General features: G+C 43.6%; 1 protein-coding gene across 1 annotated transcript in view; it reads left to right on the top strand.

Annotated features, from left to right (window-relative positions):
* auh (AU RNA binding protein/enoyl-CoA hydratase) overlaps nucleotides 1-16,103 on the top strand; it is a 71,022-nt gene extending 54,919 nt beyond the window's left edge. The window contains exons 6-9 of the mRNA XM_034191820.1: nucleotides 9,106-9,293; nucleotides 13,872-13,922; nucleotides 14,951-14,998; nucleotides 15,766-16,103. Coding sequence (XP_034047711.1) covers nucleotides 9,106-9,293; nucleotides 13,872-13,922; nucleotides 14,951-14,998; nucleotides 15,766-15,843 — 365 coding nt within the window. The 3' untranslated portion in view covers nucleotides 15,844-16,103. The remainder of the gene's footprint in view (nucleotides 1-9,105; nucleotides 9,294-13,871; nucleotides 13,923-14,950; nucleotides 14,999-15,765) is intronic.
* Nucleotides 16,104-21,189: the final 5,086 nt, after the last annotated feature.

Raw genomic sequence — 21,189 nt, 5'->3', positions numbered from 1 at the left:
GCTTATCGATCTCGTTATACGGTTAGACAATCGGTTGGAGGAACGCCGTCGGGAGCGAGGCGAAGGACGTGGCCAGATACGCGCCGCCCCTCTCCCTTCCGGGTTCGAAAAGGGGCCGCCCTCCCCACGCTCCACAGCCGCAGCGCTCTGTGGGGCAACAGCTCCCCCTGCTGACGTTGTTAGGGAAACACACAGGGCCAAAATGAGGAGGCTGATCCGCGGGGAGTGTTTTCTCTGCAGCTCAAAGGAGCACATACAGAAAAACTGCCCCAAACGGCCAAAACGACAACACTCGCCCTTATAGACTGGGCTAAGGGGGGGTCAAAACATTCAAGTGAGACACACACAGATTGCCACACGACTCCCAGTCACAATCCTGAGCGGGGATTTAACCCTTCAAGCCCCAGCACTGGTGGACACGGTGTCAGAAGGGAATCTGCTAGACAGCAGATGGGCAAGGGAGGTAGGGCTCCCTCTGGTGGCGCTTCCTTCGCCAGTGCAGGTGCGGGCACTAGATGGCACCCTCCTCCCTTTAATCACACACAAGACACGACCAGTAACTCTGGTGGTGTCTGGAAACCATCGGGAGGAGATTGAGTTTTTTGTAACTCCTTCTACCTCCCGCGTGATTTTGGGCTTCCCATGGATGTTGAAGCACAATCCCCGGATTGATTGGCCGTCTGGGGTGGTGGTTCAGTGGAGCGAAACCTGCCATCGGGTGTGTTTAGGATCCTCGGTTCCTCCCGGTTTACAGGCTAAGGAGGAGGTCAAAGTCCCTCCCAATCTGACGGCAGTGCCGGTTGAGTACCACGATCTTGCTGACGTCTTCAGCAAGGATCTGGCACTCACCCTTCCCCCGCACTGTCCGTACGATTGTGCCATTGATTTGGTTCCAGGCGCTGAGTTCCCGTCCAGCAGGCTGTACAACCTCTCACGACCTGAGCGCGAATCAATGGAGACCTACATCCGGGACTCATTAGCTGCCGGGCTGATCCGGAACTCCACCTCCCCGATGGGGGCAGGTTTCTTTTTTGTGGGCAAAACCAGGCTCCCTGAGCCTGGTTCTGCTGGAGGTTTCTTCCTGTTAAAAGGGAGTTTTTCCTTCCCACTGTAGCCAAGTGCTTGCTCACAGGGGGTCGTTTTGACCGTTGGGGTTTTACATAATTATTGTATGGCCTTGCCTTACAATATAAAGCGCCTTGGGACAATTGTTTGTTGTGATTTGGCACTATATAAAAAAAAAAAAGAAAAAGAAAAGAAAGAAAGATGGCGGACTCCGTCCATGCATTGATTACAGGGGGCTGAATGAGATTACGGTTCGCAACCGATACCCGTTGCCATTGTTGGATTCCGTGTTCACCCCCCTGCATGGAGCCAAAATCTTTACTAAACTGGATCTTAGAAATGCGTATCACCTAGTTCGGATCCGGAAGGGAGACGAATGGAAGACGGCATTTAACACCCCGTTAGGTCACTTTGAGTACCTGGTCATGCCGTTCGGCCTCACCAACGCCCCCGCGACGTTCCAAGCCTTGGTTAATGACGTCTTGCGGGACTTCCTGCACCGATTCGTCTTCGTATATCTGGACGATATTCTCATCTTTTCTCCGGATCCTGAGACCCATGTCCAGCATGTACATCTGGTCCTGCAGCAGTTATTAGAGAACCCACTGTTTGTGAAGGGCGAGAAGTACGAGTTTCACCGCACGTCTTTGTCCTTCCTGGGGTTTATCATCTCCTCTAACTCCGTCGCCCCTGATCCGGCCAAGGTTGCGGCGGTGAGAGATTGGCCCCAACCAACAAGCCGTAGGAAGCTGCAACAGTTCCTCGGCTTTGCTAATTTCTATAGGAGGTTCATTAAGGGCTACAGTCAGGTAGTTAGCCCCCTGACAGCCCTGACCTCTCCAAAAGTCCCCTTCACCTGGTCGGATCGGTGCGAAGCCGCGTTCAAGGAGTTGAAACGACGGTTCTCTACTGCGCCAGTTTTGGTGCAGCCCGACCCTAGCCGCCAGTTCGTGGTTGAAGTGGATGCCTCTGACTCAGGGATAGGAGCCGTGCTATCCCAGAGCGGAGAGACCGGTAAGGTTCTTCACCTGTGTGCCTACTTTTCACGCAGGTTGACCCCGGCTGAACGGAACTATGACGTCAGCAATCGAGAACTCCTTGCGGTGAAAGAGGCTCTTGAGGAGTGGAGACACCTGCTGGAGGGAGCGTCTGTGCCATTCACGGTTTTCACTGACCATCGGAACCTGGAGTATATCAGGACCGCCAAGCGGCTGAACCCCAGGCAAGCCCGCTGGTCACTGTTCTTCGGACGTTTTGACTTCCGGATCACCTATCGCCCCGGGACCAAGAACCAGAGATTGGATGCCTTGTCCCGGGTACACGAAGACGAAGTCAAAACGGTGCTGTCGGATCCTCCGGTGCCCATCATTCTGGAGTCCACTATCGTGACCACCCTCACCTGGGACGTGGAGAAGACCGTCCGGGAGGCCCTGGCACGGAGCCCGGACCCTGGAACCGGTCCGAAAAACCGTCTGTACGTCCCACCAGAGGCCAGAGCTGCATTCTTGGACTTCTGTCACGGTTCCAAGCTCTCCTGTCATCCAGGGGTGCGAAGGACCGTGGCAGTTGTCCGGCAGCGCTTCTGGTGGGCGTCTATGGAGGCCGACGTCCGGGAATATATCCAGGCCTGCACCACCTGTGCCAGGGGCAAGGCAGTACATAAAAAGGCCCCTCCAGCCGCTGCCGGTGCCTCATCGCCCCTGGTCCCACATCGGCCTGGATTTCGTCACGGGCCTCCCGCCGTCCCAGGGCAACACCGCCATCTTCACGATAGTGGACCAATTCTCCAAGGCGGCCCACTTCGTGGCCCTCCCGAAGCTCCCAACAGCCCAGGAGACAGCAGACCTCCTGGTCCACCACGTCGTCCGTCTGCATGGGATCCCCTCCGACATCATCTCAGATCGTGGTCCCCAGTTCTCCTCACACGTCTGGAGGAGCTTCTGCAGGGAACTGGGGGCCACCGTGAGCCTCTCGTCCGGGTACCATCCACAGACGAACGGACAGGCAGAGCGGGCCAACCAGGAACTGGAACAGACCCTCCGCTGCGTCACATCCGCGCACCCGACAGCCTGGAGTAACCATCTGGCCTGGATCGAGTATGCGCATAACAGCCAGGTGTCTTCTGCCACCGGCCTCTCCCCATTTGAGGTGTGTTTGGGGTATCAGCCCCCGTTGTTTCCCGTGGTGGAGGGAGAGGTCGGTGTGCCCTTGGTCCAGGCCCACCCGCGGAAGTGCTGTCGGGTGTGGCGCTCCGCCCGTTCTGCCTTGTTGAAGGCCCGGACGAGGGCGAAGACCCATGCAGACCGCCGGCGATCCCCGGCCCCTGCTTACCAGCCCGGGCAGGAGGTGTGGCTTTCCACGAAGGACATCCCCCTCCAGGTGGACTCCCCGAAACTTCAGGACAGGTACATTGGCCCCTTCAAGATCCTCAAAGTCCTCAGTCCTGCCGCAGTGAAGCTCCAACTCCCGGCTTCACTGCGGATCCATTCGGTTTTCCACGTGTCACGTATCAAACCTCAACACACCTCACCCCTCTGTGCTCCCGGACCGGCGCCGCCTCCTGCTCGGATCATCGACGGGGAGCCAGCTTGGACGGTGCGCCGGCTCCTGGACGTCCGTCGGATGGGTCGGGGGTTCCAGTACTTGGTGGACTGGGATGGGTATGGACCTGAAGAACGCTCCTGGGTGAAGAGGAGCTTCATCCTGGATCCGGCCCTCCTGGCCGACTTCTACCGTCGACACCCCAACAAACCGGGTCGGGCGCCAGGAGGCGCCCGTTGAGGGGGGGGGGGTCCTGTTGTGTGTGGGCCACCAGAAGAGGAGGTACTGCTGGCCCACCACCAGTGGGCGCCCTGCCTGAAGTGCAGGCTTCAGGCACGAGAGGGCGCTGCCGCCATGGACACAGCCGGGGGTGACAGCTGTCACTCATTACCTCTTGACAGCTGTCACCCATCAACTCAACATCATCTCACTCCATAAAGACCAGACGTCATCTCCACCTCCTTGCCGAGATATCATACTTCATTGGAGGTAATATCCTCAGCCGTTTAACAATATCGTTTGTATATTGTGAGTGTTTGCAGGAGTACCGGTAACGCTGTCAGTGGAAGCTGAGAGAGCACTAGAAGGCACTCTTTTTCCCTGAGGAATCTTCCGTACTCTGCAAGTTATTGAGTGAGAGGTGGAGGTGACATTCCCACCGCTGTTGTTACTGGGTGTACACACACCCACACTTGACTGTATTTGTTCTCGCCAGCAGTACCAGATCCGACAGTCGGGGACGGTGATCACCTGGGAATTCGGGACTTGGCGGCTCCAGTATTCATCAGGTTCTGTGGTGGCGGAAATCGTGTGGTTCCGGCTCTTCTCAGGACGGACGTCTTCTATCCTCGAGCCTGCCCACACGTCACCTTTGTGATTGACTGTAATTATATTCTGAGATTGTCTGTATATTCGTTGTGCACATTTCACAACATTAAATTGTTACTTTTTGGCTCATCTATTGGCCGTTCATTTGCGCCCCCTGTTGTGGGTCCGTGTCACTACACTTTCACAACAATGATGAGGAAATTCTTTACTCGTGGTGTCGTGGCTCATTTTGTGCACATTCAAGTACTGATGATTCCACACCATCTCAGGATTTGGTCAAACTGTACTTTTATTATTGAAATTCTTTCGTTGAACTTTGAGAATTTGATATTTTTTCACTTTTGTGAATTTTTGTATTTTCATTTGGGAAAGTATTTTACCAGAGAAGACTATGTCCTGTCTATAATAGCAGTTATCTGTTTTAACATCTGAAACTAGCAGTGGATGACGTCTCAAAAGTTCCCAACACCTTTAAAAGATTAAAAAGTGCCAACATGGTTCAGAGCAGGGTTCTCGCTAGCTTAACGGCCCATTATGTTGCTGCCTGAAAAAATTACGATGCAGTTGGGCCGTTACGTTGTTTTTGAGGGTGTGTAATGGGAAAATGATCATTTCTCTATGTTGGTTGTGGACCGTGATTCTAATTTAGAAGCAGCGGGTCGACAATTTATTCATCAACCTCTGTTAAAGCCACTTAACTGACTGATTATAGTCACTAAACAAGACTCTTTTCTGTTGTTGTGGGCAGAAGCGGGAATCATCCACCGCTTCACACGGACAGTTTTTATTCGTTCGTCATTAATGCGCCTTTTTTTGGGGCAGCCAATGACATGGTTCTCTGGCGTGGACTCCCGCTTCGCTGGTTCGTAAACAGAAGTTGCTGTGTCTCATGTAAAGGAACATGATAATAATAATGATAATATCCTCTGCTCCATGTATCTGTTGTGGGGTTTGCTTCAGCTCTCTGCCGAGTAAAGTTGGAAAGACGGATGTTTCCGGAATCAATCACCGTTTTAAATCAAATGACACCTCTTTCCAAACATTGTAAAACAGACAACAAACTACAACTGACCCAAATTTTTTTCCCCAAAATGAGCCGTCCTCCATTCCGTGGGGGTTAGCTTAGTGCAGCGAGCGCTGCAGGTACGAGTATTGTGGGGAGGACCGGTTGCATTCTCCCATTGAAATGTTTTAAATTCTTAACCCTCTGAAACACTATTGCCTGCATTTTGAGCCAAATTTTCTGAAGTAAAGCTAAAGTTTTTTCTGTTTTTTTTTTTTTTTTGAGTTATAGCCTTTCTTTAAGGCCAAAAGAAATGATGCATCAGCCCAAAACATGGAAGAGTGTAGAAATGCGTGTCACTGCACAGCAGAGGTGTCAAATCCAGCTTCAGAAAGTAAAAGTCCAGTCACATATTTGTTCTAGCTTCCTGATAAGCCTGCTGATTGTAATTAGTTCAGCTCTTCAGGCAGGTGGATGAGCTAATTATTGAGATCACCTTTTTTAGGTCCACAGGCAGAAGCAACACATGGGAGGGTTTTTACTTTCTGAAGCCGGATTTGACACCTCTGCTGCACAGGAGCATCAGAACTGCTAATTTAGACACAACAGTTTACTAAAGAAGCTTCTTACACGTTTTTCTTTCTTTCTTTCTTTCTTTCTTTCTTTCTTTCTTTCTTTCTTTCAGTTAAAGATTAATTTCTGATTATTCTACATTTTGAAGTTAAAATAAAGGTTTCTTACATTAAAAAACTCAATTTAAAAATTGTTTTAAGTAAAAAAAAAAAGTTTCTTTAGAAATCTTTTATGGTTGTCTATAAATTAAAACCATAACTTGTCTCTTGTTGTTTCAAATGAGATGATTTCTTGATTAACATTATAAGGAAGGAACCTTGGGCATTTATTTTCAGAAAAATAAAATAGCATGAAAAGTAATGTGTACATTTTTAAGTCTGGTAGGTTCATTGATTCATATCTATATATCAACCAGGAAAAAAGGCACAGTAAATAAATATTTATGTTTTATTATAAACACAACAGGAGATGATGTAACAATGACTGCAGTGTGTCTGTTAATTAGGATTTCTCAATGTGACATAAACCTCAGGATGAAATCATTTTTAATTTAGTCATTTCAGCTTTTAATTAAATCCTCATTGACTATGTGATTGATTTGATTTACTACTAAAATATGAATTTGACTGTTCTAGTCATTGTGAATGATTTGAAAATATGCACAATAGGGGCTTCTTCAACCTGTACAAATGTCTTATCGACTGAACTTTGACTTCATGGACATGTTTTATGATTCATTCATTGAATCTTAAAGGTAAACAGTTTTTTCAAATAATAAAATAGTTGCTGTTTAAAGAGCGTTTGTTTTATTTAGCAGCATGTGTGAGTTTGCAGAGATGACAGGTGAGCTGGGCCCTTTTAACCAGATGAAGGTCTCCTCTGCAGCTTTGAACTGTTGGTGGAATTTTTAGAGACCCTTTCCTCACATTTTGAAGCATGGAGATGTGCTATTCTTCTGTCTGGACTTCAGGTTTTGGTGTATTTTGATTGATGAAGGTACTTTATAAGCCCATAATGCAAAAGCTTTGGGAAGGGGGGGGGGGGGGGTGAAACCTAAGCAACCCCGAACCCCAACTTTTTAAGGTGATTTTTCCATCCCATTACGCTGAGAAAAAAAATCCTGCAGAGGGTGCAAAACTCTCAATTTTACATACACAAAGTTGCCCCAAGTGTATCCTCTGGAATTGTCCTAATGTGTATATATATATATATAAAATTAAGCAAAATAAACCTGATATCGTGTTACATTTCACCATGAAGACAACATGAAAACAACTTGACTTTGAATATAAAATAGAAATAGGCGGATGCAATTTTATATTGGTATCAGGTCTGATATTGACGCTATTCACTTATTCAGAGGGACAGGATCAATCCATTGATAAATCCAAGTCTTATGAAGTGTTACACATTTTAAAAACACCCACTTTTTAATGTGTATTTTACATGTTAATTATACATTAAGTGCACATTAAAAATGAACTTTTATTTAACACGTGAAATACACATTAAATATGCTTATTTCAGGTGTATTTATGTGTAGTTTATCCAAGAAATGCATATTCAGGCATGAAACATATTTTAATTTCATACGCTGATGAGCCATTTGGCCACTTGTTCAATTTGAAGGGATGAGCAACATAAGTTGCCATTGAGTTCCCATGAGTGGTTGGGTTGAACCATTCCTGTAAACCTGGGGGTGACCTACCACTTTTTGACAGGCTAATAAAGACCCTCTTATTTTTGTGTAGTCTATAAAAATAAAGTATTTTGATTGAAATTTTATGGCTTAAATTGTTTTCAGTCAAGATAAAATAGCCTCGTATTGATACACTATTGTCTTTGTTTATGTAAACAAATTGGGGGAGTCAAAGGTTGCGAGGGGAAGCGGTAGATTGTTGATTGCCAGTCTATATGTTTTATTTATGCTGGGTTTTTTTTGTGTATTGGTCTGTTATGTAGATTTTTATTTTTATGTACTGTGAAGGTGTATGTATGCAGCACAGGAGTCCAAGACGGCTTTTCCCTTTGGGACAGTAAAGTGTATTGTATCGTATTGTATGTATCGCACGCTGCACATAAAGCACCAAAATAACTGAATGGATGTCATCATCATCATCCTAATAATTGGGGCTGTTTTCATTAGCCACATGGCAATCCAGTCCATGTGATTACACATGTTATTAAGATGGTGATTTAAATAAATAAATCGTCTTCACAAGTGCACTGCCTTGCTGTTAAAATGTGATATTCCCCCCTTTACGACAGATGGGCGCGGCTTTTCCTGTAAAATGTGAAGGATCACGCAGCTCTATTTTTTTATTTTTTTCTGAAGTCACTGTCACACATCCTTAACAGAGACAAATACTTTACTGCTTAGAACGCTCGCTGAGTTTCTTAAAATAGTTTTTAAAAAGGTGTTGGATCTGTGTTTGAAGAAACATTTGGATCAAATCAGTAACCGTCGCAGGGCTGGATGAATGCACGGGCATGCTCAGGCTGAAGACCAGGGGCTCAGAAACATATGGGGCCAAGTAAAATCTTGTGAACACAAAGAACACTTGACACAAAGAACACGCAGTGTAACACAAAATATCAAATACTAGAAAGTAGTAATATGCCAACAGTTGCTAACACAAGAACATCAACAGTAGCAATAATGTTGTTTATGTTTCACTTTCAGGCAGGAGATTTCAAGATGCTCTTAATATGAACCAAAACACAGCAACAAAAAGATATAAAATTTAAATTTAAAACAAATTAAGCACCAAGGTGCAAACAGTTTACAGTCATGGATGTAATTTGTACACCAGCTCTGTACTCGAACACACCTCATTTTTAGGTTAACACGTCCACGTGAGTGCAGATGGAACGCTGATTTACAGGACACACAACTTAAAAATGACAGACACACACACACTGCTGTACGCCAGCTCTAAGATGGGCACAAACGTTTTGGCTCTTTGCTTATTACTCCACTGTATGTTGTCATTTTCTTTTTATCATTTAATTGACTCAAAAATGTAAAACCACGAGGGTGTTTATCGGTGCCTTGTGTGGAGATTACATTTGACGTTTTCGTCTTTCTTGCACAGGTGGAACACAGCGTCTGCCTAGGATTATTGGTGTGTCTCTTGCAAAGGAGTTGATTTTTGCTGCCAGGGTGGTGGATGGAGCAGAGGCGCACCGCCTGGGTCTGGTCAGCCATTCTGTGGAGCAGAATAACAGTGGAGATGCTGCCTACCTCCGGGCTTTAGAGCTGGCTCGTGAGATGAACCCTCAGGTAAGAAGTGACTCCTTGTAAGACGCTGATGTCCACAGAAAACATTCAAAGACGGGGCAACAGTGTCCAGGCGTGATGGGTAATCTGCTGTAAAAGTGTTTTCCCAAATGCTTTGCAGTATGTTTCTTACCATTGGACAGGCCGGCGGGCCGCCGGGACACACTGTCTTTACTGTTATCAGCATCGATATTGATGTTTAGCCTGTATTTTGTGTTGGCCACATGAACGATCCACCTGTACCTTCTGTCAGGGGATGCCAACTTGATTTTCAGGTTGCAGCTTGTGAGGTATTGAGATCCATCAACGAGCCACAATGAACAAAAATGTCGATGCCCTCACACAGTGTTTGGCAACAGAAAGATTGTGATAGGACTTTACTGTAAAGCTGTAAAGCTACAAAAGACTATTTTGCAAATGTAAACGTTCTTAGGAGAGGCTTAAGAATGTTTAAATGAACCTCCAGTAGTGAACTATCAAAGCGAATCAACTGGAGCAGTATGCTCGTGTATTGGACGAAAATTTGAACTGTGTACCAACAAAGTGTATTTTTGTAGGATTTGAAGGACAGTCCATAATAATTAGCAATCTGAATGAAAGAACTGTTTAACTGTCGATTGGTGATAGAGAGTCATCAATCAAACAGTGTGGCTTCCATCCTGTTTTCAAAAGTTTAAAATTTAGCATTGTGATAGGTACAGGTTTAGGTTGATTGAGATACCAGAGAAGCCCCTGTCTTGAGTCATGTTGGCGTCTTTTAACATACAATATAAAATAAAGGCAGATTCAATAAGTTGCTAATCAGCGAATCTAGCAACTAGTGCAGCAGATAACTGAAACAATCATGCAAATGGTGATAATCGGAGGTCAGGTAGGGCTCAATTGAAGAATTAAACAGAGGTCAAAATTAAAAGATGCTTCAATCATATTGAAAAATATTCCACATTATTTGCCTGATCATAAAGATCCCAAAAAGGTATAGTTTGGACTATCTGTGACTGAATTCTGTGGAGTTATGGGATAAAAACAGCAAGAATGGTGACAAAGCTCTGTTTCATTTTATACAGGGGTCAAAAGTTAAAGTTGCTCCAATTTTGGTAAAAAGTGATGCAAATTATTGGTTGAGCTAATAGGATTAATAAATGGAATAGTGTTGACAGTGTTGAATGCTTGGTCTCCAAAGTAAAGGTCAAACAAGGTCTATGTCTATTGGATTTTATGACATGTCAATCAATCAATCAATCAATTTTTTTTTTTTATATAGCGCCAAATCACAGCAAACAGTTGCCCCAAGGTGCTTTATATTGTAAGGCAAGGCCATACAATAATTATGTAAAACCCCAACGGTCAAAACGACCCCCTGTGAGCAAGCACTTGGCTACAGTGGGAAGGAAAAACTTCCTTTTAACAGGAAGAAACCTCCAGCAGAACCAGGCTCAGGGAGGGGCAGTCTTCTGCTGGGACTGGTTGGGGCTGAGGGAGAGAACCAGGAAAAAGACATGCTGTGGAGGGGAGCAGAGATCAATCACTAATGATTAAATGCAGAGTGGTGCATACAGAGCAAAAAGAGAAAGAAACAGTGCATCATGGGAACCCCCCAGCAGTCTACGTCTATAGCAGCATAACTAAGGGATGGTTCAGGGTCACCTGATCCAGCCCTAACTATAAGCTTTAGCAAAAAGGAAAGTTTTAAGCCTAATCTTAAAAGTAGAGAGGGTGTCTGTCTCCCTGATCTGAATTGGGAGCTGGTTCCACAGGAGAGGAGCCTGAAAGCTGAAGGCTCTGCCTCCCATTCTACTCTTACAAACCCTAGGAACTACGAGTAAGCCTGTAGTCTGAGAGCGAAGCGCTCTATTGGGGTGATATGGTACTACGAGGTCCCCAAGATAAGATGGGACCTGATTATTCAAAACCTTATAAGTAAGAAGAAGAATTTTAAATTCTATTCTAGAATTAACAGGAAGCCAATGAAGAGAGGCCAATATGGGTGAGATATGCTCTCTCCTTCTAGTCCCCGTTAGTACTCTAGCTGCAGCATTTTGAATTAACTGAAGGCTTTTTAGGGAACTTTTAGGACAACCTGATAATGAATTACAATAGTCCAGCCTAGAGGAAATAAATGCATGAATTAGTTTTTCAGCATCACTCTGAGACAAGACCTTTCTAATTTTAGAGATATTGCGTAAATGCAAAAAAGCAGTCCTACATATTTGTTTAATATGCACTTTGAATGACATATCCTGATCAAAAATGACTCCAAGATTTCTCACAGTATTACTAGAGGTCAGGGTAATGCCATCCAGAGTAAGGATCTGGTTAGACACCATGTTTCTAAGATTTGTGGGGCCAAGTACAATAACTTCAGTTTTATCTGAGTTTAAAAGCAGGAAATTAGATGTCATCCATGTCTTTATGTCTGTAAGACAATCCTGCAGTTTAGCTAATTGGTGTGTGTCCTCTGGCTTCATGGATAGATAAAGCTGGGTATCATCTGCGTAACAATGAAAATTTAAGCAATACCGTCTAATAATACTGCCTAAGGGAAGCATGTATAAAGTGAATAAAATTGGTCCTAGCACAGAACCTTGTGGAACTCCATAATTAACTTTAGTCTGTGAAGAAGATTCCCCATTGTCTAATCTATTAGACAAATATGATTCAAACCACCACTACATGGTCCAAACTATTACTTTTTAAAACCGTGTTAACTCAACTAGTAATTTGCATCACTTTTTACCAAAATTGGAGCAACTTTAACTTTTGACCCTGTACAAACCGCACTGACTTTTGTCACCATTCTTGCTGTTTTTATCTCATAACTCCATAGAATTCAGTTACAGACTGTCCAAACCATACCTTTTTGGAATCTTTATGATCAGGCAAGTAATGTGGCATAGGTTTCAATATGATTGGAGCATCTTTTAATTTTGACTCCTGTGTAATTCTTCAATTGACCTCTACCTGAAGCCCAACTGAAAATTCAAGTGGCCAATCGTTTTTTTCAAAAGAGGATTCTCTGAGGGGTATTTCTGCCGAATTTGATGCTTTTATCACCATTTGCAGGATTCCCCTCTAAATATTCTCTTATCTGCTGCACTAAACCTGCTGTTGTTTGTGTTGATGTAACACCCCGTACACAAAGTCCACGACTGAGTTGTGATAAAAAAAACGGCCTCTGCTCGCCGTCACGCTCAGACTCCCGCTGGGGTTGCAGGCTGGTCACAGTGGGGTCTCCATGGTCGGAAAAAAGATCCCTTTTGTTCGCCGCCACTGTCCATCGGTCTCAAACAGGCGTGTGAGTGTATTGAACTGTTTTAAACACTCGCACAAGTTGTGTGACCAGTTAACAGATACACGGGTCTCGTAATCAGTCTTGATTAAACTCTCACGTCTCCACTTGACCCTGTGGGTCGTAATAGACTCTCACTTGACTCCGCGTGGGGTTGCATCAATGATCGCGGATATTAACACATTTTCCACTCGTACAATTCAGTCGCAGTGCAAGCATGGTGTAAACACAAATAACTGATCACAGCAGAGACCAGCCAAGACTTGTGAGACTTAACAGAATGTCATGATCCTGTCGGTCTTATATAGGGCTCAGTCTGGCGTAAACGGGGCATAAAGCATTCAGTGTAAAATTATGGACAATTAGAAACTCAAGTTGACATTTACAGTTGCTTGCAAAAGTATTCAGCCCCTTGATATTTCATACATTTGAATTTGTTTATGGCATTTCAGATACAAAAAGTAAATCAGGCTTCTCAATATAAAAATTTCTAAAATTATTAAGGGTTTTCTTAAAAAGAAGACCTGAAAGTTCAGCTACAATTTGCCAGAAGGTACATCTGAGATGCAAGCCTAGATTTAATGTTTTAATGAAAGAAAACCCTCCTCTGTACCACTTCATCATGAAGCTGTATAACTGTGGATACAAAATGCAAAACATGCACTGTGCACAAATTCTCAGCCAGAAAAGCCTATAACTTCTTCTGGGTTGTCTGGGTGTCTTGGTGGCTTTCCTCACTCTTCTTGCACAATCACTCTACTCCACACAGATTTACCATAGTGTGCCATACTGTTTGTATTTCTTCATAACTAATGTAAATAAAGTTCAAGACATATTCAGTGACTTGGAAATGTTCATGTATCCATCCCCTGACTTGTCTGAAGAACACTGTCAATTAAACTGATTATTTACAGGTATTATACCAAAGGGGCTGATTACTTATGCAACCCATCATCTTGGCTTTTATATTTTTAATTAATTTATATCACATTGTAGAGATTTACTTTCAGGTTTAGTCTAGGGAAGATATTTTTAGAAATTTTCATATTGAGAAGCCTAATTTTCTTTTTGAAATTTCAAATGCCATAAACAAATTAAAATGCGTGAATCAGAATCGTGTTTGAATCAGTTTCAACAGAGATCTTTTTCTTTTTTTAGTAAATTAACTTGCCAAATTTAGTTAATTCTTCTTATATTCGACCTGTTGTGATCTTCACAAATGGTTAAATCAGACAATTCATGGCAGATTCAAACTTTTAAAAAAAAAATTGTTGCATTTCTGCCTCCCACAGGGTCCGATTGCTATCAGGATGGCGAAGCTGGCGATCAACCAGGGGATGGAGGTGAGTACTGGCTCAGTGTTACAATTAAACCCTCTCCCAACAGAGGTTTATGTAAAAGGTTGTTTCCATAACAGCTGATAAGAAGTAGAAGCTGGACCATTGTTAGTGAGAGTTTTATCCGTGCACTTACATGGATTAGGGGACGCCACTTTGCTTTATTCAGAAACCCTTATTGAAGAGCTGCATCCCTGGAATAGAGATACCAGAACCTCTTCCTGGAACTAGGTCGGGGAGTTCACTTGTGGCTTCTGTCCACGTCTACATGGAATCTTTATAGATACGATATTATCTATTGCATTATAAGAGATGACTGTTTCAGTCCAAACGTGTCTTTAATTTGTTGCTCATTGAGGTTTTTGAAAACCCGTTTCATCGACACATGCTGAAGACGACCGAGACGACGGGATTCTAACCCCGCTGTGGATTAATCTGTGCTGTCTGGTACAAACAGGGAATGCGGGATTTGACCACTTCCGGGGACAGCCTGCACAAATGCAGCATCACTTCTAACGGAAAAATGGTGTACTGTTTGTTTTCGGCTGCAATCACCAAAGCAGTCGCGAAAAGCGCAGTTTTGGTTTTTCGGTTCCCAGTGGAGAAGGGAAGACGAGGCAAATGGGAGCGGTCATGTCAGTAAGTTTTAGCCAACACACCTTGACAGAGTAACTGCATTCTCTCGCCTGCACAACCGCCTTGACACATTTGAGCCCCAGGTCATAAACAAACTGCAACACATGTCCGCTTTCTACCCCATCATCACTTTTTCTTTGCATTTTCACTTTGTTTGTTGTGTAATTTGCCCAAAAACTCAGAAAAAGTGCCGTGTGTCTGATGGGGACAGACGAGGGTTGTCCAAAGAAGTAGAATGATGCTCTTTCATTTAACCCCTTTAGCGCCCACCCTCAAACAAGACTACGGTGCCCAGTTGGTGCCTGCAGGTGGCGTCTCCTATAGGTGGAGAAACAAAAATGTGTCATTTGATGAGTCGTTTGTCCTGTGAAACTAAGACAGTGCACGTTGTCTTCCAGGTGGATTTGTCTACAGGCCTTGCAATTGAAGAAGCCTGCTATGCCCAGGTGAGTCTTCAAGTGAACGCATCGACAAACAGCGCTGTGCAAAAGGTTTTAGACAGATTGAATATCTCGAGAGCTATCTCAGAGATTTCAGCTGTCAGTTTCCACTGTGAGGAACATAGTGAAGAAATAGAAGACCACAGACACAGTACTAGTACTAGCAAGCATACATGGTCATCCAACAGTGCGCCGCCCACAATCTGGAGTGTCACGATCATCGGGATGTTCGGGAACAAAATTGTGGACTGTTCAAAATGTAGATGCTGATGGAAATCATCGACAACCCGACCAGGTCACCCGCAAACTGGGACAACTTAACCCTGCTGCAAGCTGACATTAGATTTGTACCAAACACTAATGCAGATCTGTACACGATCCATTATCCAAAAGTTTACAGAGGCAGTGCAGCAAGCATGCGACAAAATATTCCATCTTGTTAATATGTCTTCCCGGTGGTAAGGTACCTGCCGCTTTCAGCTCCACCCCTTTTTGTGGCCTCAGACACATGTGGACACTTGGTGTAACAGTCAACCTCAGAATTGTTCTGAAATGGTTTGTTTTGGTCACCAAAGCTCAGTCATTGGGGTCAAGGTCTTTCTGTTTGAGGGAACACCCCAATACAATGTTGTCACTAAAATGTCTGGAGTAAATTCCAGGAACTTTGACCAGTGACATCAGTGCAAATCCCTAAAAAACACAAAATAATCAGAAAATGAATTAAGTTAAACATGTCAGCTTTTATGAATACTGCCATGTTTGTCATTTCTAAGGTGATACCAACGAAAGACCGACTGGAGGGTCTCGCTGCCTTCAAGGAGAAGAGGCCTCCTCACTACAAGGGGGAGTGAGGACTCGGCCCTCTGTGAAGTAATTGAGAAGTACTTCGGCCTTCGGCTCTACTCCCAATGCTTCCAACTTTTAACGGGGTGAAACTGTACACGTCAGCACACAAACCTGTGCGGTACCACAGCGCGTCCGTGTCCCCATGGCACACGGGCTGGTGCTTTCACCTCCATCAGCCAGGTTCTACTCCAAACATAGACTGTGAATAAAGGTGAACACCTCCGTTCACTCGCACTGTGTCCAAAAAAAGATAACCTAAACCAACTCATGCTGTTGTAATTTAAAACCAGACTGTGTGCGGTAGATATGTGTGCACAAGTGGACTATGTCTGCAGCATGAACATACGTATAATGCTGCTTCATTTAACTAACTGTTAACATAACGTCAGCTACTGGCATAAATACTAACAACCTGCCTAGAAAAAAACCTCAGCAGATTACAGATAAACTGAAACACAACCTCTGTGTGAGTGCTGACTACTGCAAGTTACTGCAACACAACTTAGGGTGGAAAGACCTGTCCCAAAGAACTAGAATGATGAGACCAATTCTTTATTTTTTTCTGTACTCTAAAGATGTTTGAGTTTGCAAAGAAAGTTTATAATTTCAGCTTTTTATTTCCTGGTGTTTACATCTAGATGTGTTTAAGCCCCACAGAACATGTCACCTTTTGGGTCAGACAGCCTCATTTTGTGGACAGTGAAGACTATTGCTGAGCAGTTAGCTGGGGGATCAGTTCTTGGGCTACCAATATGTAGACCTGGATTCAATTACTCATTGTGTCCTTGGGCAAGAAACTTCATCTGCATTGTCTCAGTCCACCCAGCTATGGGTCTTGTTCTTCTTCAGACTTGTTCTGGAGAAGTAACCTGTAATGTGCCGGTGTCCCACCCCGCAGGAGTCACGGACTCTCATCAGTTTCACGTTATGGAATCTGGGGAGAAAGTTACATTCAACTGTACTCTGAGCTCAAGCTCTGACTGGGAAAAGTGCAATGGAATGACCATTCAGGTCAGAATTCCAAGTTGGAAACTTGGGCAGTATCCGTAAAGGTGACAGTCACGATCTGACGTCACAGCAGTGCACACAAAGTGAGCGGTAAACAGAATGACCTTTTCCTTAATATTTACTTGTATGTAGTAGTTGATGGTGCGTTTTAGGCAGTAAATATATCTGGTGGGTCCTGACTTGAGTTGTGGACTTGGTGTTGCTGTCAACAATCCCCCTCTCAAGATGGAGAATGACAATGTCACAGAAAGGAGCTCGATGTCCTTTTCCCAAGCAGATCCATGTAAATCAGACATCGGAAATACTGACTCTGAATTACTGACTTCTTTGCAGTTGAACGTAGCAGAAATAGCAGTCTGATAGGGTTCTGGTTCCATAGAGATCTTACTTCTTCAGAAATACTGGAACAAATACCGACAGACTTACTATATGTACTTCATAAACGTGTTCTTACTGTTCGTATCCTTGGACATGACAGTTTAAATGTATTGTCTCGGTCTACCCAGCTGCCAGTGGGTACCGACCTTGGCTGGTGAAGTAACCTGCATCGGACTGGAGTTCCATCCAGGGGAAGTCAAAGACTCTCATCCATTTCACGCTACGGAATTCAGGAATAAACACAGTCACCAGTGGGCTTCAGGACCTATGTAGTAGAGATAGACGATATGGTTTTTAACGGGCCGATACCGATTATCGTCAAGCTTTGGAGGCTGATAGCAGTATTTGAGGCCGATATTTGCCTGTAGTAAAAGTGATCAAAAAGGTGCCAAAATTTACTCTAACACTCTTAATGCAAAACTTGCTTTAAAATGTTTTGCAGCATATGTTTATTTGACAGAACCTTTCAACATGACCTTCACACAAAAAGTGCAAGGAGCTACAAATAACATTATTATGAAGTTGAACAAATAAATAATTACAGCCGGCACTGCTGTCTTCTTCTATGCCAGTCTGTGTGACAGCAGCCTTCAGCATTGGCAGGTTGAACTTGTGGCATCTAATAAATCAAGTAGTGGATCACGTGATCCTTTGTAAACAGCAAACAGTTGGTACAGTTTGTAAACAGGTCCAATGAAAACTATTAACTTTTCATGTGGAAATGAGTGAAGGTTTTTGAAAAAAGAAGCCTTTAAACTGTAAAAGAAACCATTAATTTCTGAATGTAACGACAGCTACAGGCACAGGAGGAGCTCTGGATCATTTCTAAAGGATTTTGATGGAATTTTTTTTTTTTTTTTTTTTTCTTTTTTTTCCTTTCAGTCAGGGGAACAGGGACGCTGTTTTCAGCTTTGCTCGGCTCTGAGCTGCCGTTACACTGACTGGTGATCTTTTTTAAAGAAGCCAGAACTTTGTAACCAGTGAGTCACTACATGCAGCGCTGCAAAAATAAACTGGCATCTCGGGTAGTATAAATGGCCGAAACCGAAATTTGCAAAAACACTGAATATTGTCGTTCTGTCCCTACTTTGTAGGTCTTTCATCCCCTACATTTGGGTTTGTCCATCACCCTTGGACTAATCAGTCTGTAAAACATGGCCCGATTGATGGTGATACCCTCACTCTCACCCTCTGGAGGTTGTTGGTGATGTTACTGGCTGTTGATTTCTGACTGTTTTCATTCCAGCCTCAGTGGTGATTTATTGCCCTATCATCTACTTGACACTATGCAGCATGTGGCCTAGTGCAAGTGTCATTGCTAGTAACCACCTGACACAATTGTCTTTTTTGAATTTTAGGAAGTTTGACAACACAACGAACCATATTATTCCAAGTGTTTGTATTAAAATCCTCAAAATGAGACACCACCCTCCACAACAGCTAGCAGCTGCTGCCAGCGAACAATGAGTTACAGACGTAATGAGAGGCGGAGACGCTGGGTTCAGCCACTGTCACTCAAAGCGTCCACACTCCTCATCATGCAGAAATTTATAACTTAAAATGTCTGAAACTAAAATGTTAGGGGGAAAAAAAAAATCGCCCCTTGTACACTTGTCATGGAGGATGAAGGTATCTATAGAGACCAAAACTCTTTCTTGTACCAGGCTGTAAATGTGTGTATTTCTGCTCAACATGGACTTGAATGGAACCTGCTCACTTTTGTAGCCAGCCTCAAGTGGCCAGTCAAGGAACTGCAACTTTTTCTTCTTCCTGGCGGGGTTCATCTGAACCCGTCGACATGTACCGCTACAGTGCGCTTGGACATCCCCGGAATGGACTTGCACCCTGAGCACACCCCGGTTTTGCATCCGCCATCAAAATGGGGCCATCTGAGCTAGTTAATGTTTAAACAGATGAGCAGGACTCACCTGTGAAACAAGAAACTCCACGTCAGTCACTTGATCAGAAAGTGTGGTGTGTTTTACAAAAGGTGCCACGTTCCATGTTGTTAAGCACATCTACACGTAAATAACCAGGAAATCAAAGCTGACGTTCTAAACCGTCTTCTACGTCTCTGATGTCTGCAGCTCATAGCAAAAAGACATAAGTGTGGCCTTGTTGTTCTAGTATTTTTTTTTTAGAAAGGACTAAGTCAGTGTAAAGCAGTCCGTACTGAAATGAAGACGTGAACCACCAGTTTTCTACCAATGAAGCAAGGACACGTGTGTGTATATATACACGTCCCAAACTGTGTGTAATAACCAGTGACGTCATTGTCATTGTCGTCACTTTTATTTACGGTTTGTGAGTCTGAACCACTTGTTTAACCAACACTGTTGTATTTGTTGAGAGTGTCGTATTAATCAAATGCCACCTGTAATTAACAAGTTATTATAGTACTCAATGTTTGCTGTCCTCAGAAGATAAATTATGTGTCAAAGTAATATTTTGCTTTTTAATGTGGTAGAAATTCTGCATCCTCAGCACTGAATAACATCAATGAAACCTGCATGAAGTCAGAGGATGGAGTTTGTTTGTTTACAGTGAAATGATGATAATCAGCAGGATCGGTCACTTAAAGAGGGAATTTTTTCTTTAATTTTTCTTGTTTGTTTGTTTGTTTGTTTTCTTCTCACATTTGACTGTTTATTTCATTGTCATTTATTTAGTATTTAAAAATAAAAGCAATAATTATTTCACAGAACTGAGTTCAAACCTGTAGTGTGATGGTTCCATTCCCCTGTGGAAGAAAGGTGCTTTACCTCTGTCGCTACTCTAATAGTGGAACATACTGTATGTGTAAAATATTACTACAATTCTGTGTTTTATGGTAAAAGCACCATATTTTGCACAGTCAGTTTGACCCATTTCAAAAAAATTGGGATATCATGCCAAGCTCTTTTTTTATTTATTTTTTTTATTTCAGTCAGTTGTGAATTCACTCATTGTGAATTGTTAATTGCATCCGGCAAGGACGTAATAAAATCATTGGCGTTTATTTATGTCTGTTTGTTAGCAGAATTAAAAACTACATCTTCAAGTGTTCCGTTTATATGGTCTTTGAAGCTTTATGTCAAAACTACTTCACGGATTCTCATCAAATTTGCACCACAGATAGATATTAGGCCAAGGAAGACTACACTGAATTTTGGAGGTGATCTGGATCCGGATTGGCGGACATCAGGGATCTCTCATTGCACTTGTGGAATGGATTTAGCCTGTAAGAAAACAAAGATGCATGTCATCCCCCCCCCCCCCCCCCCCCCCCCCCCCCCTGCATTGAATCCATTCCGACTGCAATTGGGGAAAAATATTGAGCTTGGTATGATGTCTAAAAGAAAATTTTTTGCATTACATCAAACAACAACGTTGCAAAATTTGGTGCATTCACCATAACGCACAGAATTGTTGTGATGTTTTACACATATCTACAGTGTTATGATGATGTGGTGGCTTAGTGGTTAGGACTGTTGTCTCACAGCAAGAAGGTCATGGGATCTCTTCCCACCTGGTCCTTTCTGGGTGGAGTATGCATGAGTTCCCTCCGGGTGCTCCGGCTTCCTCCCACTTCCAAAGACGTAGGTTTGGTGGATTGGAAACTTTAAATTGTCTGTCTATATGTGGTCCTGCGATAGACTGGCACCCTCTCCAGGGTGTGCCAAACTCAGACCATATGACTGTATGGCTCCAGCTTCCTGGGACTGTTAAGTGGACTAATCTGGTATAGAAAATGAATGAGTGACCTGCTATTAAGTGCATAACTCCAACAATGTTTAACAGTTCTGCTTTTTTTGTTTTATTGAGGATCAATGTTACTGCATTTTACTCTGGGATTTTTCAACTTGGCCTGTATTTTTCAAAAAAAATGTTTCAACTTTTCTCTTTGGGCAAAACGATGATATGGGTTCAGTATTTAATTAGAACAGGCTGAACAGCCATATGGTGTCAGTCTGTGGAGCGAGCTA

Source organism: Thalassophryne amazonica, chromosome 17, assembly GCF_902500255.1.
Source record: "Thalassophryne amazonica chromosome 17, fThaAma1.1, whole genome shotgun sequence".
Taxonomy (NCBI): Eukaryota; Metazoa; Chordata; class Actinopteri; order Batrachoidiformes; family Batrachoididae; genus Thalassophryne; species Thalassophryne amazonica.
The sequence above is the reverse complement of the archived record's forward strand: the minus strand, read 5'-3'. Positions and strand labels throughout refer to the sequence as shown.